This window comes from Lepidothrix coronata, unplaced genomic scaffold, assembly GCF_001604755.1.
Source record: "Lepidothrix coronata isolate B3197 unplaced genomic scaffold, Lepidothrix_coronata-1.0 Scaffold24, whole genome shotgun sequence".
NCBI classification, from domain to species: Eukaryota; Metazoa; Chordata; class Aves; order Passeriformes; family Pipridae; genus Lepidothrix; species Lepidothrix coronata.
The window spans coordinates 5,290,821-5,303,690 of NW_016690204.1; the positions used below are offsets into that span (position 1 = coordinate 5,290,821).

The 12,870-nt window shown below is 45.5% G+C and overlaps 1 protein-coding gene across 3 annotated transcripts in view; it reads right to left on the reverse strand.

Annotated features, from left to right (window-relative positions):
* Window positions 1–12,870, reverse strand: part of CARHSP1 (calcium regulated heat stable protein 1) — a 37,362-nt gene that overhangs the window by 9,382 nt on the left and 15,110 nt on the right. For all 3 annotated transcript variants that reach the window (XM_017809103.1, XM_017809102.1, XM_017809101.1), the window contains exons 2-3: window positions 8,335–8,524; window positions 5,315–5,437 (exon numbers count right to left, since the gene is read on the reverse strand). In XM_017809103.1, coding sequence (XP_017664592.1) covers window positions 5,315–5,437; window positions 8,335–8,504 — 293 coding nt within the window. In that variant the 5' untranslated portion in view covers window positions 8,505–8,524. The remainder of the gene's footprint in view (window positions 1–5,314; window positions 5,438–8,334; window positions 8,525–12,870) is intronic.

Consider the following 12,870-nt stretch of genomic DNA (forward strand, 5'->3'; position numbering starts at 1 on the left):
ACCAACTTGAGAACTGCTATACCAACTTGAGAACTGTCCCCAATGAGCACAGGGAAGCAGGTCTGGCTGTGCACACCATGCAGAAGGTGGCAGTGAGGCTGTGGCTGGCACCTCTGGCTGGGTGGCAGGGGTGTGACAAGCTCCTCAGAGCCAGGCAGGAACCATCGCTCCAGTGGGTGTGTGTGAGTTGGCTCTGTCTGTCCATCTCGAGTGCTGACATTGTTGAAGTTGGGGAACAGGGTTTCAGCCACAGATGCTTTACCCACAGACCAACACAAGAAGGTGCCACGAGTGCTGCCAGGAAGCTGTGGTGACTGTCACCAGAGCTGTCACCACGCCTCTACCAGCCACAGGAGGATGGCTCGGAAGGAAACATTACCACCTACCCGTGTTGCCATTTCCAGAGAACTCCAGGCTGCCCTGAACAGTTTGTACACTTGTACCTAATCAGTCAAAAAAGTGAACTGGCTCCACACAAGTGTTATCAAAACCCCAAACAAATCTCTGTAACCTTATTAAAACAAAGCTACACAGACAAAAAACACCTTTCAGACCTGCACTTCAAACCAGTGTTTCTTACAGTGATAATACAAGACTGGGGGGAGTGGCTGATACACCTGAAGGCTGTGCTGCCATTCACTGGGACCTTGAAAGGGTGGAGAGCTGGCACAGAGACACCTCTAATGAGGTTCTATAAGTGTAGGGTCCTGCACCTGGGGAGGAATAACCCCTAGTACCAGTACAGGTTGGGGGTGACCTCCTAGAGAGCAGTTCTGCAACAAGAACTCCACATCTGGAGTACTGCGCCCAGTTCTGGGCTCCTCAGTACAAGAAAGACAAGGAGCTACTGGGGAGGGTCCAGCAGAGGGCACAAAGATGATTAAGGGCTTGAAGCATCTCAGGGAAGACTGAGAAGGGATCTCATCAACGCACAAAAATATCTCAAAATGCCATGAGGATGCTGCCAGGCTCTTTTCGGTGGTGCCCAGTGACAGGACAAGGAGCAATGGCCACAAACTAAACACAAGAAATTCCACTTCAACATGGGGAAGAACTTCCTTATGTTGAGGAGGCCGGAGCACTGTAACAGTTGCCCAGGGAGGCTGAGGAGTCTCCCTCTCTGGAGACATTCCAAACCCACCTGGACATGTTCTTGTGTCACCTGCTCCAGGTGACTCTGCCTTGGCAGGAGGGTTGGACTGGATGATCTCCAGAGGTCCCTTCCAACCTTAACAATTCTCTGATTCTGTATTCCTACCCACACCTCAAGTCCAACACAGTAAAGCAGCTTTGCTGCAAGTTCAACTCATAGAACATGTCCACATTCACCTTAATCTCTTGCACAGATACTGAAATTGGAAATTTTGCAGACACCAAGTGAAGCTTTTGAATGTCACATATACTTGACCTTATTTTTGGGCTAATGCTCACTTATGGAAATGCCATGCTAAGTGTTATTATCTTGTAAAAATAAAGGAAAACTCACAGGAAACAGACATCCCATCTTATGGAAGACACTTTCACTAAGGTATAACCTTACAGCTCCCCAGAGCTTAGGAAAGAAAATAATTCCTCAAATTAGGTGTTTATGTTTATAATCATATTAATCTGCAAGATAGGCAGCTGGTTCCAGTGCTCAAAACCTTCACTAATCATCACAGCTTAGTGATGAACACAAAGGAACAGTCTATCTTCCCAAATCCAAACTGGCATAACCGTTTTATCCCCATTCCTGAAATCCTAGCTTTCAGGAAGAACTGATTCCGGAGAAACAATCTGCTTTCATTTCACAACTAGATGCCTATACTGCACTGAGACAGTGAACAGACATCTCTCACATTCAGGTATAACTGAGTACAACAGGTAGAACAGAATCAGTTGATTAACAGAAGGAGGATCTCAAAACTCACACTACGCAAACCAGAGTCCTTGGAGTCCCCTGAGCCACGGTGCTGGTGACAAAAATACTGCTGCAAAAAGCAATTCCCATTAATAAAGAGCAATCTTTCTAATTCACTGTGAAATAAACTGAAATGAAAGGCATTACTAATTTGTCCTTCCAGTGCTGCCTTGCATCAGAATCAAGACAGTGATACCATCACCCTCCAGCACTAAAAGCTGTTTCCAACAACTCAAATATACTCAGAGTAATTAAAGAACACAATGTGCTGAAACCTTCAGTACTTCAATAATAGCACTTTTCACTAACAGGTTGAGGCAGAAACATCAGCTATTTTTGAACTGAAGCTCTGAAACAGTACCTACTCATGATACATTTAAAACAGTGGCCCAGTCCTGGTTCAATAGAAAAAATCCTGTTGACTTCAAAGGAGAAGAACTGACCTATAGAAGTTGCAAAAAACACAAAACATTTTAGTCCTACAAAATCCATATGAATTGACCTTGCTAAAACATTTCTGAAAGAGCAAGGAAAACACTCTTTGAGCACAAAAATAAGCTTGAAGAAGAAAGGCACCATTTACCTGCTGGGGAGAAGGAAGAAGTGAAGGGCCATACTGAAAGCCAAGATGTCAGTTAAACACAGAAACAACGAAGAGCCAGGTCTGTTAATGACAGGAGACTGCCCAGGGAGGCAGTGGAGCCCCAGCACTGGAATTGTTAAGGGTGGGTTGGGTAAAGCACCTGCCAGAAAGGCACAGGTGCCTCCCAGCAGCAAACAGGTCAGAGAGGATCCTCTCCAACCTTCTCACCTACAGTGAACTTGGAGAGCTGCCCTGCAGGAAGACCACAGCAGATGCAGCACAGCACTGGGGGACTGTTCCCCACCCACGTGAGCATTGGATTGAAAGGACACAACTGAAAGAGAAGAGGGGCAACCTGGTCCAGTGGGGAGGGCACTGGGGTGTGAGCTGGGGAGCCAGAGCTCAGGCTGAAGGCTGTACCTGAGGGGCCAGGGCCCATCACCCACACAGCAGTTCTCCCCCTCTCAGCCTTTATCTACTCCAGCTTTCCCACAGAGGGTTGCTCTGAGGGCACAGGCGGGGTGAGGGTGACAGCGAGCACAGAACCTCTGTGCGTCAGCAAAACAAACCCGCTGAAAATACATCAAGAACTGTGGTTGCCCGTAAACTTTTACAGCCTTGGAGACCCGCTCGATAGAGCTTTAGGGCAGATGGAGTGGGTGGAAGGAAGGGGAGGGTGGCACACCACATTTGGGGCACAGTTACTCAAATCTAGCTTATTGATGGCTCACAGTCAAAGCATTTTGAAAGCATATGGGATCAATACTCCAACCAGCACAGCCCACGAGAGGGGACTCCTGCGAGAGGGGGCCTCTCGCACAGATCACCAAAAAATCACAGCAGACAAAATTATTCTCATAATGTCACACAGGATTGCAGCACAGGAGACATATGGGAGTGTTAATCAGCCAAACACAAAAACCACCAGTGGAGTTTCTAAGAACTAAAGCTGACTGGGGGGGGACTGTGTACCCAGAATTAAGTTCTGGGTTTGGGCCCAGAGAGAAAGATGTGTCGGGCCACAGGATGGAAACACTTGAAAGATCAGTTCACATTTTGTACAGACAAACAAAAGGGCAACCCCAGTCAAAAAGCTATGTCCAGGGTTTTAAAAGGGTTAATTTCACATAACTGAAGAAAATTTTACTGAACTAATTGGAGGAGAAAATGTACAGAGAAAAAAAAACCAGGACTGAAAATAGACAGTTCTTTAAAAGGAATTCATTAGAAGGCTGAAAATTCATGTTTCTGTGAGAGGGCTGTTTCAACTAAACCCCTGCTGATCAGTAACTGTATAGGTCAGACTAGACGTTCACAGTTAAATTTTTTAATTGTGACATAGGAAATGCTATTTTTAAGTCACTCAGGAAATGAGGAGCAATTGTGCATTTGCATCAGACAAAAGAAAGAGAAGATATTACATGACATTTCCTTGGGTTGAACACGTAAGTCAGACCACTCAGCCCATTTGCACCCACAAGCCCTACAAAGTTTTGGCTCCCCAACGTGCAGTAACATTCCAGAAACCTGGAGGGAGGCCAGTGTGCTCCTCCAAAGACACGTGCTGCACACACAGGCAGGAAAGACAGCTGGGGCAACGTAAGTTTGGTAAGACTTTTGTTGACTGGATAACCACTCTGAACAACAAATAAGGATTTCACAGCTTCAGTACTGTGAACAACAGGTAGAATAAAACTGGTGACAGGTCTAAAAGAGGTTATTGGAGAATAAAGACTGAGTAATATTATTACACACCCTCAGAGACCAGTTTTAGCCCCAACACTGGTCAACATCTCAATCTAGAAACAAATATAAAAATGATCCATTAAACCTGGCAGATTAGCCAAGCAACAAATGACAAGGACAGTGCAGTCAGGGAGTGTGCTCTGGCTCCCTGGGCAGGCAGGGCCTGTCCAGCTGAGATGTGCTGCACTGCAGCCACACCAGAATTTGTGCATCTGAGGACCAGGAATGCAAACACTGCTGTCAGGAATGCACCAAACTTTGACACTGCAAGGGATGATGAGGTCAGAGCAGGTAAGCAACTATGCAAAGAGCAGGGATAAGAGGGCTAATGCGATTATGGGATGTGCATAAGGAGAAACAGAGCAGGACTCTGCAGGAGATTTTACCTCCATATACTGAAAGCATGTGTACAGTGTATGGTCTTAAAATTATACTTAAATTCTATAGCATACTTAGAAAAGAGACTGAAAAGACTGGTTTACACTGGGAAAAAAGTCCAAGCGAGGAACTTAAAAAGCTTTATCTACTTAGTTTATCAAAAGGTAAATTTAGGTGATGGTTCTCAGTGTGAACTGTACTTTTGTCTCAAGACAAAAAAGCAGAGGTACCAATGAAACCTTTAAGAGAGCAAGCTTTAGCTATAAACTTCTCACAACTGAAGGTAGATAAATTCAAGGAAGTAATAAAGTGTGACTTTTCCCAACAATAGAGGCAATTAACCTTTAGTTTAATAATGGTACCAGCAGTGCAAAGTAAAAGTAATGAGTTTTCAGTGTTATAAGACTTTACATTAAAAGTGGATACCACATAGGTTATTTGCTTCAGGTAAATGGAAGTTTCTGGGTCTGGGCAAAACTTCACAGCTTATTACAAGAGATTTGCCAGGATCATCTTCCAGTTTTTAACTCAACATATTTATAATAATACAGGAAAAGAGCAGCACAACCTATTGCTGTCAGTAACATCTGCATAACCCCTCTTTGCTAGGGTAAGGGTGACTCAATCTTGCATCTGAAGTGTCAAATGCATTCCACAACTAAGGCAAATCAAAGCTCCAGCCTCCCCTGGCCCCCCAGACAACTTACTCCGAGATGTGTACGAAGATGTCTGGTCCTCCATCTGCAGGGGTGATGAAACCATGGCCTTTGGAGCGACAGAAGCACTTACAGACACCTTTGTAGATGGGACCCTCCGATGCCCTCACGGTTCTGCAGGAGGAAGCACAGGAAGAGCAGGTTATGGCTGAGCACAGACACCGAGCACAGCTCCAGGCGTGTCAGCCAGAGCAAACGGGCAAAAGGGCACAAGGGGCCAAACACTCCCAGTGAGCAAACTCCTCTGCAGGAACTGCCCAATACTCATTTTCATGCACTGCACATACTTTGCCTGTGGCCTTTTTAAGGGAGATAAAGATGAGGAAGGTGTTTCCTTGCACCATAATCCATCAGTTGCCATCTTGAATTCACCTGCTCTGTCGCTGTGCCACATTTTCTTTCAGACACCACACTAAGTGTGCACCTCTCCCACCTTTCCTGAGTTGGGGAGTACCAGTGTGCCCCAGAGCGTTGTGCTTTCACATACTTCACAGTGAGTGTGTGCATGTAGGATGGAGAGAGTGCAGTGCACAGAGACATGTACAGTGTGTACACACACCCCACTCATACCCTGCCAGACTAGGATGCTCTGAAGCCAGTATTTCACCTCCCAATGACTCCAGCAGGCTGTGAAGCCAAACTGGTGTGCATAACACCAAGACTCCAGGCTGAACTCCTCCTCCACTGGCACAGGACCTGTATTTTAAAATGAGATTTGCAGACAGAGCTTTAGGATGACTCACTGCCATCAAGAAAAGGGACTTGCGTGAACAATGACCCACCCTGAGAAGTGTGTGATTAAATTCTTTTCCCCATCAGATACACCGAGTGGAACCTCCAGGGATCCAAACTCACTCAAACACTTTCCTTAATGAAGCCAACTGTTTTACACATCTTACAGAGTCTACACTGAGGAGTTACTAGATCAGGACTTTCTCATGCCATGAGTATCAGTAGGTTGCTCCCATGTGAGAGGAGGATTTTGGTACAATTCAGTAAGTGACTGTGTTGCCATTTGGTTACGTGCATCACGGCAACTTTGACATCACTTTCCCAAATGTTCGAATTTGTTTAAATAAAGTTTAAATAAAATTGTTAACAAAAAAAGTGGTAAGCTCTGTTCCTTAAGTCAAACTAATGCTAAAAAAATACAGTTAAAAGTGCTAAAGAGAAATGTCCATTAAATCACTTCATTTCCAGCTCTATAAAGCTGTCAGAGCACCTGACCTCACAAGTGCTTGTTACACTGAAAAGCACTCGATGTCCTAAACAAGCCATTAAAGTTCAATTGCATCTTTCAAGGAGATAAAGCACTGTGGGGGATGAGGCCCCACACTTCCAATGAACCAAAATTAAATAATCCCACTGAATAATAAGCTACTGTCTGTCACATTCATCTTTTCTATACAACTGTGGGGCCAGAGCTCACCTAGAGCTCCCCTTGTTTAAAGAGGACACACACAAAAAAATTCAGAGCTATTTTGATTTTCAGGGCAAACAAATACTGCAAGAATCCTACACTAATTAATGATTAAAAAACTGCGGAAGCCAAATAATAAATTCTTTCATTTTGTAAGAACCAGACTAAGATTAACAGCTGAGAAGACTTACAAAGAGTTCATTATTAACACAGCACTGAGACAAGCTAGCTTGGACTTGCTTTTCAAGGGCAACCCCAATTATTAAGTCAATTATGTTCCTTTTAGCAATCTACTTCCATTAGAAATTTCAAGGCATTTGAAGGCTTTTGGAACTGACAACATATAAACTTTTCTTCTGCTGCTGCTGATACTTTCTGCCTCATTTTAAATACAGAAGTAATAATATGAAGCATCACTGAGATTATTATTTAAATCCACATGGATCACTCTGGAAGAAAAGAGCTGGGTAAAACTGCAAAAGCGAAAAGGAAAAAGCCATCAGAAAAAACTTCATCCAGATAAAGTGGCACAAAGCAGGCTGGCTGTGGGGCTGAGCTCTTACTGCCACAGTGCTTCACTCAGAAATGCCAGACCTCCCTTAAACAGACTGCCTGAACTGCAAGGATTGACCACAGCTCCACATAATGCCCTCAGACCCCGATTCAAAGGCTCAGAGATTAACAAAGAAGCCCACATTGCCTTCTGCAGGTCAGCCCCTCACTGGGAGGACCATCACAGGCACTGGGAATTCTTTGCAATGGCCAAACCTTGCAACACCATCCTCTGCTGCTGTTGGAGGAGTCCCCTTCGGACAGGACTTCCTGGAGCCTGCACAGCATCACCGGGCCACAGGAAAGCTCAGGGGGAGGCAGCTCAGCTGGATCACTACCTCAAATAACTACAAATGCAACAAACCTCACCTCGTTTTATGGAAAATCTCATTGAAGAAACCCTCAGAGACAGAGATCAGGGTTCATACCTTGCAAACCGACATATTCTTTTACAGGTCTGTTTGGACAATCTGAAGATGGATCTATGAAAGACGGACAGGAAAAGGAAACAAGGAAGCACTTTCCTCTGGAAAGTGATGGAGCATCCCTAAAATGTAACCTGGATGAGGTGTCAGGAATAAAAGAACTAAAACTTCCAGTGAGGTCTGATCCAGTGCTTCAGGGGCAGTGAGGAGAGAGGTCATGACAAAAAAAGGTCTGGATCTAATGAAGAAACACCAACAGGAACTTGTCCCAAGAGCCATAACCCAGTGTTTGAAGTGACCCAAAGCTTCAGATAAGACCTATGTTTTGAGAATTCTCAGTGTACTTTCCCCTCCCTGTAAAACTCTGGTCTTAAAGAGTGCAAGAGACTTTGAACATCCTTTACCAAAGCAGAGCACTGAAAAACTACAGGAGATTTGGACTGAAAGTCTAGTGGCATGAGAATTTTTTGGAGAAGAGACAACAGTAAAATACCAGAGCATCTTCTAGATGCAAACAACCACCTCCCCCATCCCCCCGACTGCCTTCCCTGATCGTTCTGCCCGAGGGCAGTGGTTTGTTTGTGTCTGTGAAAGGCAGGTTTCCCCGTACTCACGCAGAAAACGTCCTGGTCCGTCGGGTGGGCAGCGGGCTGGGGATGAGGTACCTCATGGGCGACGGGGAGCGGTCCCTCGCCCTGCGGCTCTCGGGCAGATGGAGAGAACCGGGAGAGGGTGGAGAGGCAGGGGACTGCTGGGAGGCGGATGAAGTGGGCTCAGAAGACATTCCTGATGCCTGGGAAAAGCCTGGGGAGAGGAAGAGATCTAACTGAGCCCAAAATGGGAATTGTCATAAAAGTCACAAATTCTTCAGATGATGGTTTTTGTAAGAACATGACTCACTTCCTGCCGACGTACACACGGACACAGTTGCACCAAAAGCTCCTGCTCTGTATCACCGAGTTCATGGGTTTTAAAATTTATTTGTTTTTAAATGTCACAGCTTTTGGCAGCTGTACTAGGAAGCTCCACTGAAAACAGATTACTCCGCAATTAACGTATTTGCTTACTCCTGCCTCACCCACGGGCAATGGCTCCTGATGTAGAGCTCAGCCCCAGCACGAGGTACTGGTGTGCCCCACACAGCTCCCAGACGGGTGGGGTTTGACCACCGACAGCACAGAGGAGCCTCTGCACACATTATAAGCAGGAATCACTCGAACAGGAAATGCTGAGATAAAGGCTGCACCTCCACTGCTGGAGGTTGGTTTCCTGGTGCCATCACCTATTAACACAGCTCTGCCAGCTCGTAACACCTTCAGCCTCACTGCAAGAAGAGAGTCTTGTAAGTGCTCCTTAATTCAGTTCAGACTGAGTCAGACAGGTAATTTACTCTGCCAAGGACAGGAACACAGACAAAGCTGGGAGGCAGTGGCTGACCATGAAGAGGTGACCCCTCCCACCCGGAGGGATCTGGCACACCCAGCAATCTCCCTTGGTAGGTCTGAGTCTGCAACAATCTGCCAGGAACTGGGAAGCCAATAGTCCAGATCCCCTGCAGCCTCAGGTTTGCTCTTATTCAGGTCCTACTGCAGAGGAGGGAGAAGATCCCCTTCTCAGCACATCACCAGCAATATGTGTCTCATCACACAACAAGCAGAACTCCCAGAATCCATGGAAAGGGAAAGATGAGGAACAGCAGCACTTCAATGCAGATAAATGCATGACTTACAGGTGCAGCAATGACAAAAATAAGAGGAATCAATCAGGACTGCTCTGTTATTACTATACAAGTCCCCATCCACACTGGAAGGAGAATAAGATGTACAAAAATAACCAATAACCCACTACACTCTTACTTAAGAAGACTAAAAATATCTGGTTATCTGGATGAGTTAGCAAAAAAAATGTGGCGATCTGGGTCAAGAAAATATCACGAAGGCAAGAAAAGTTACTTTTAAGACCAATGGTTTAATTGAACTTAAATCTCTCACATCCATTATGCACCCTCCTTTTGACACCCACACAACCCAGCCCATGAATTATGGAGAGGATCCTTCACATGCCATTTGAGAGATGCAGCCTTCTTGTCAATGACAAATTCGTATTATTTCTTCTTGAAACTAAGGACTAAAATTAAAAGGGCCTCTTAAGAATGAAGTCACCAGGGAACAAAGGCTTTTGTCTTTAATTGCTCCGGGTGCTGAGAAGATAGAAGTGGATAGTCATGTTCCCTCCTGTACCAGCTTGAGCTTTCCACACTGTTCTCAAGAGCAACAACTCAGCTGAGAACAAAACCCCAGCTTTAAGGAAGTCATTTCAAATATGGATGGCATTTGTCACCCATGAGCTAATGCCCTGTTCAGTGTCACAGCACAGTGTTCAGCTGAGACCGAGATGATAACACCAATGGGTTGGAATTTTCCAAATTTCCTCTTCCTCCAAAGAGGCCTCCTGTGCTGGCTGGTACTGAGGAAGTCTCCTGGGCTTTCTAAAGACCTCTCCTTTGGGTGCTTTGCTTTCAAGGAATGCACGTTTGACATACGAGGACTATAGCCCTAATAAGTCACAGGAAAACTAAGAGCAAACAATTAAAACCTCATTCTGATAACTCAGCACACATGGTCTGGCCTCTGCACAAGTGAAAATGCAGCTTTCAGAATCACACGCTTTCTCTCCTCATCTAAATATAAACCAGCTTGTCAGGTGACAAGCAAAATGCAAAGCATTCACCCATCCACTGCAATACAACCACAAAGTACTGCCCATCCCCTTCCTCAAACAAGGGTAGAGAGGCAGAATTTTCCCTCCTTTCTTTAAAACACAGATGAACCACAAAAATATTTACAAATAAAGAAGTCTAAATGGAGTTAGAAGAGTGCTAACGTATGTTATTGTTCCCATTTGTATTATTTTTGTGCCCTTTGCCCTGTAAACATAAAATAACACAGTGATGCAGAACATTCGGTACCATTTAATTGTACAAATACCCTTTTTGTTCTCTGCCCACAGCCAAGGTAGATGAATAGCCTCGACTCTCATAATTTCTATTACACGAGTCCTAAACCGTGATCAGAGCTGGGGGAGAGCTGACACAAATGCTCACAGCTGGAGGCAGCCACAGCAGCCACGCTTCACTTCACACCCACCACAGCCAGCGAGGGCAGCTCGGAGAGGAGGGCAGGCAGAGCAGCAGCCAGAGGAAGCCTGTGGCTCCACTGCAGCTCAGCTGCACTCTGTATTGGCACATGTGTTGTATCGCTGCAGGGGCGAGGGCACTGGCACATCCCTTTGCCCCTTGGGCTTCTCTGAGGATTGCAAAAATCAGACACAGTGTAAAGGACTGGAGACTGACTGGCCAAGTTTTATGGTGTGTGTAGAGCGGGATGTCAGCAGCTCCCGGCTCCTGCAACACTCAGTGAGAAGAGCACTTCATCCGAGCCTTTTCAGAGGCAAAGGTGGAGTTTGGCTATTTTGGTTTGTGCTGGTATGGCCACTTCTTGACGTTGTTCACATCCCTTCTGAAGGAGCAGAGCTCTCCCCAGCTTGCAGGCACAGCCAGAGGCACTAGGAGGCTGGGCAGTGTTGATGTGGGAACCCCACAGCAAACAGTCACACCAAACCAAAACCCAGGCCCCAACTCTCCCAGCCTTCCTCTTCATGAATGCTTTGCCTTCCAAATGCAGTTACTGGCAGTCTTCAAAGATGCTTTCCAGATGCTCTCCTGGGTCCTGAACTGACCCTGGGACTCAGAGAGCTGCCTACCTGTCCCTTCTCAGCACCCATGAATTCCTTCCCCTCCTTGTGACCAACTGAGCAAACTCACTTTCTTACATCTCTCACAAGCCCACCACCTCCCAAGCCTGCTTCCAGGAGTTACCCCCCCATCCCTCCAGTCCAGCCACCACTCTCCACTTTGCCATGGCAAGGAAGGCATCCCATGAACCCCAGAGGTGCTCCCTGCCCGGAGCTCCCCAGGAGCCTCCTGCTGTCCTTGTGAAGGCAGCCAGCACTTCATAGCAGCAAACCAGAGCTCCTGAAAGCCCAGCAGTGTGAGATTCCAGCTATGCCAAATATGAGGGACAGTACAGACAGTATCTCTCTTCTGCTTGAGCCAGCAGAACATTCTGCTGTAAATACCTGTGGGTATTTACAGAATGAATGTAACATGACGTAAGGTGGTGATGTTTTGAGGCTCTTTAGGAAACTCCAACCATGTGCCACATCACCCTTCAACTTATTGAACTTCCCATATCTCAACATCCGTCATTATCTTTTTCCAACATGATTTTTTAAAATTTTTCTGTTTAGGAATGCACCGAACTAAAATATAAATAAAATAAATCGCTCTGGCATCATAGAAACAATAGACTAATTTAACATTTCAAGGCAAAAATATCTTTTTTTACCACGCTTTTTTGAGAACAATTGGCCAATGTGTACAGAAAGAGACCCCAAAATTGCATCTGTAACAGGTGACCTACAAAGCACCTGTAACAAGTGAACTACAAAGAGCACAATACATGCAGGAGGAATTCCTGAAATTCTCCATGAAATATAACAAAAAAACCCTACTGAAGTTATTAAGGTTGGGGGTATATAAATGCCATCATAATTTCTCTATATATGTATACATCCTATTCTATTAAGTCTACTCCGTACCTCTAAAAATACCCTAAAAATAGCAGTTTTGGGGAAGTTATCCATTCTGACCAGCACAACGCTATCACATAAATCCTGTCTCATTTTTAATTAATGCAAATTCCTGGAAAAAGAAGTCCAAATGGATATGGCAGGGTGACAGACTCCAAGAAATCTATCTATCAACACTTTCCTTTTCACATAACAAACTGTGACACCTCCAGTGAGCGGGCACAGAGTTTGTCCCCAGGGAACACTGCTCTGAAGGAAATGCTCCTTCTGGCCTCCTTAGACTGGAGGAGCTGCTTTCAGAAGGTACCACAATGGTCCATGAACAGGACAGCACTGGTTACACTTGCCTGGAAAACGAGGTCTTTCCCCAAAAGAGAGAGCAAGGTTCCTGTGCCCCAAGAGCAGCCACGTTCAGATGGGTTTTGCTGCCAGTTCGCTCTTTCATTTCGACCTCTAAAAGGAATGTGGACATATGAAATTTTGATTGTTTTCTGGGATTT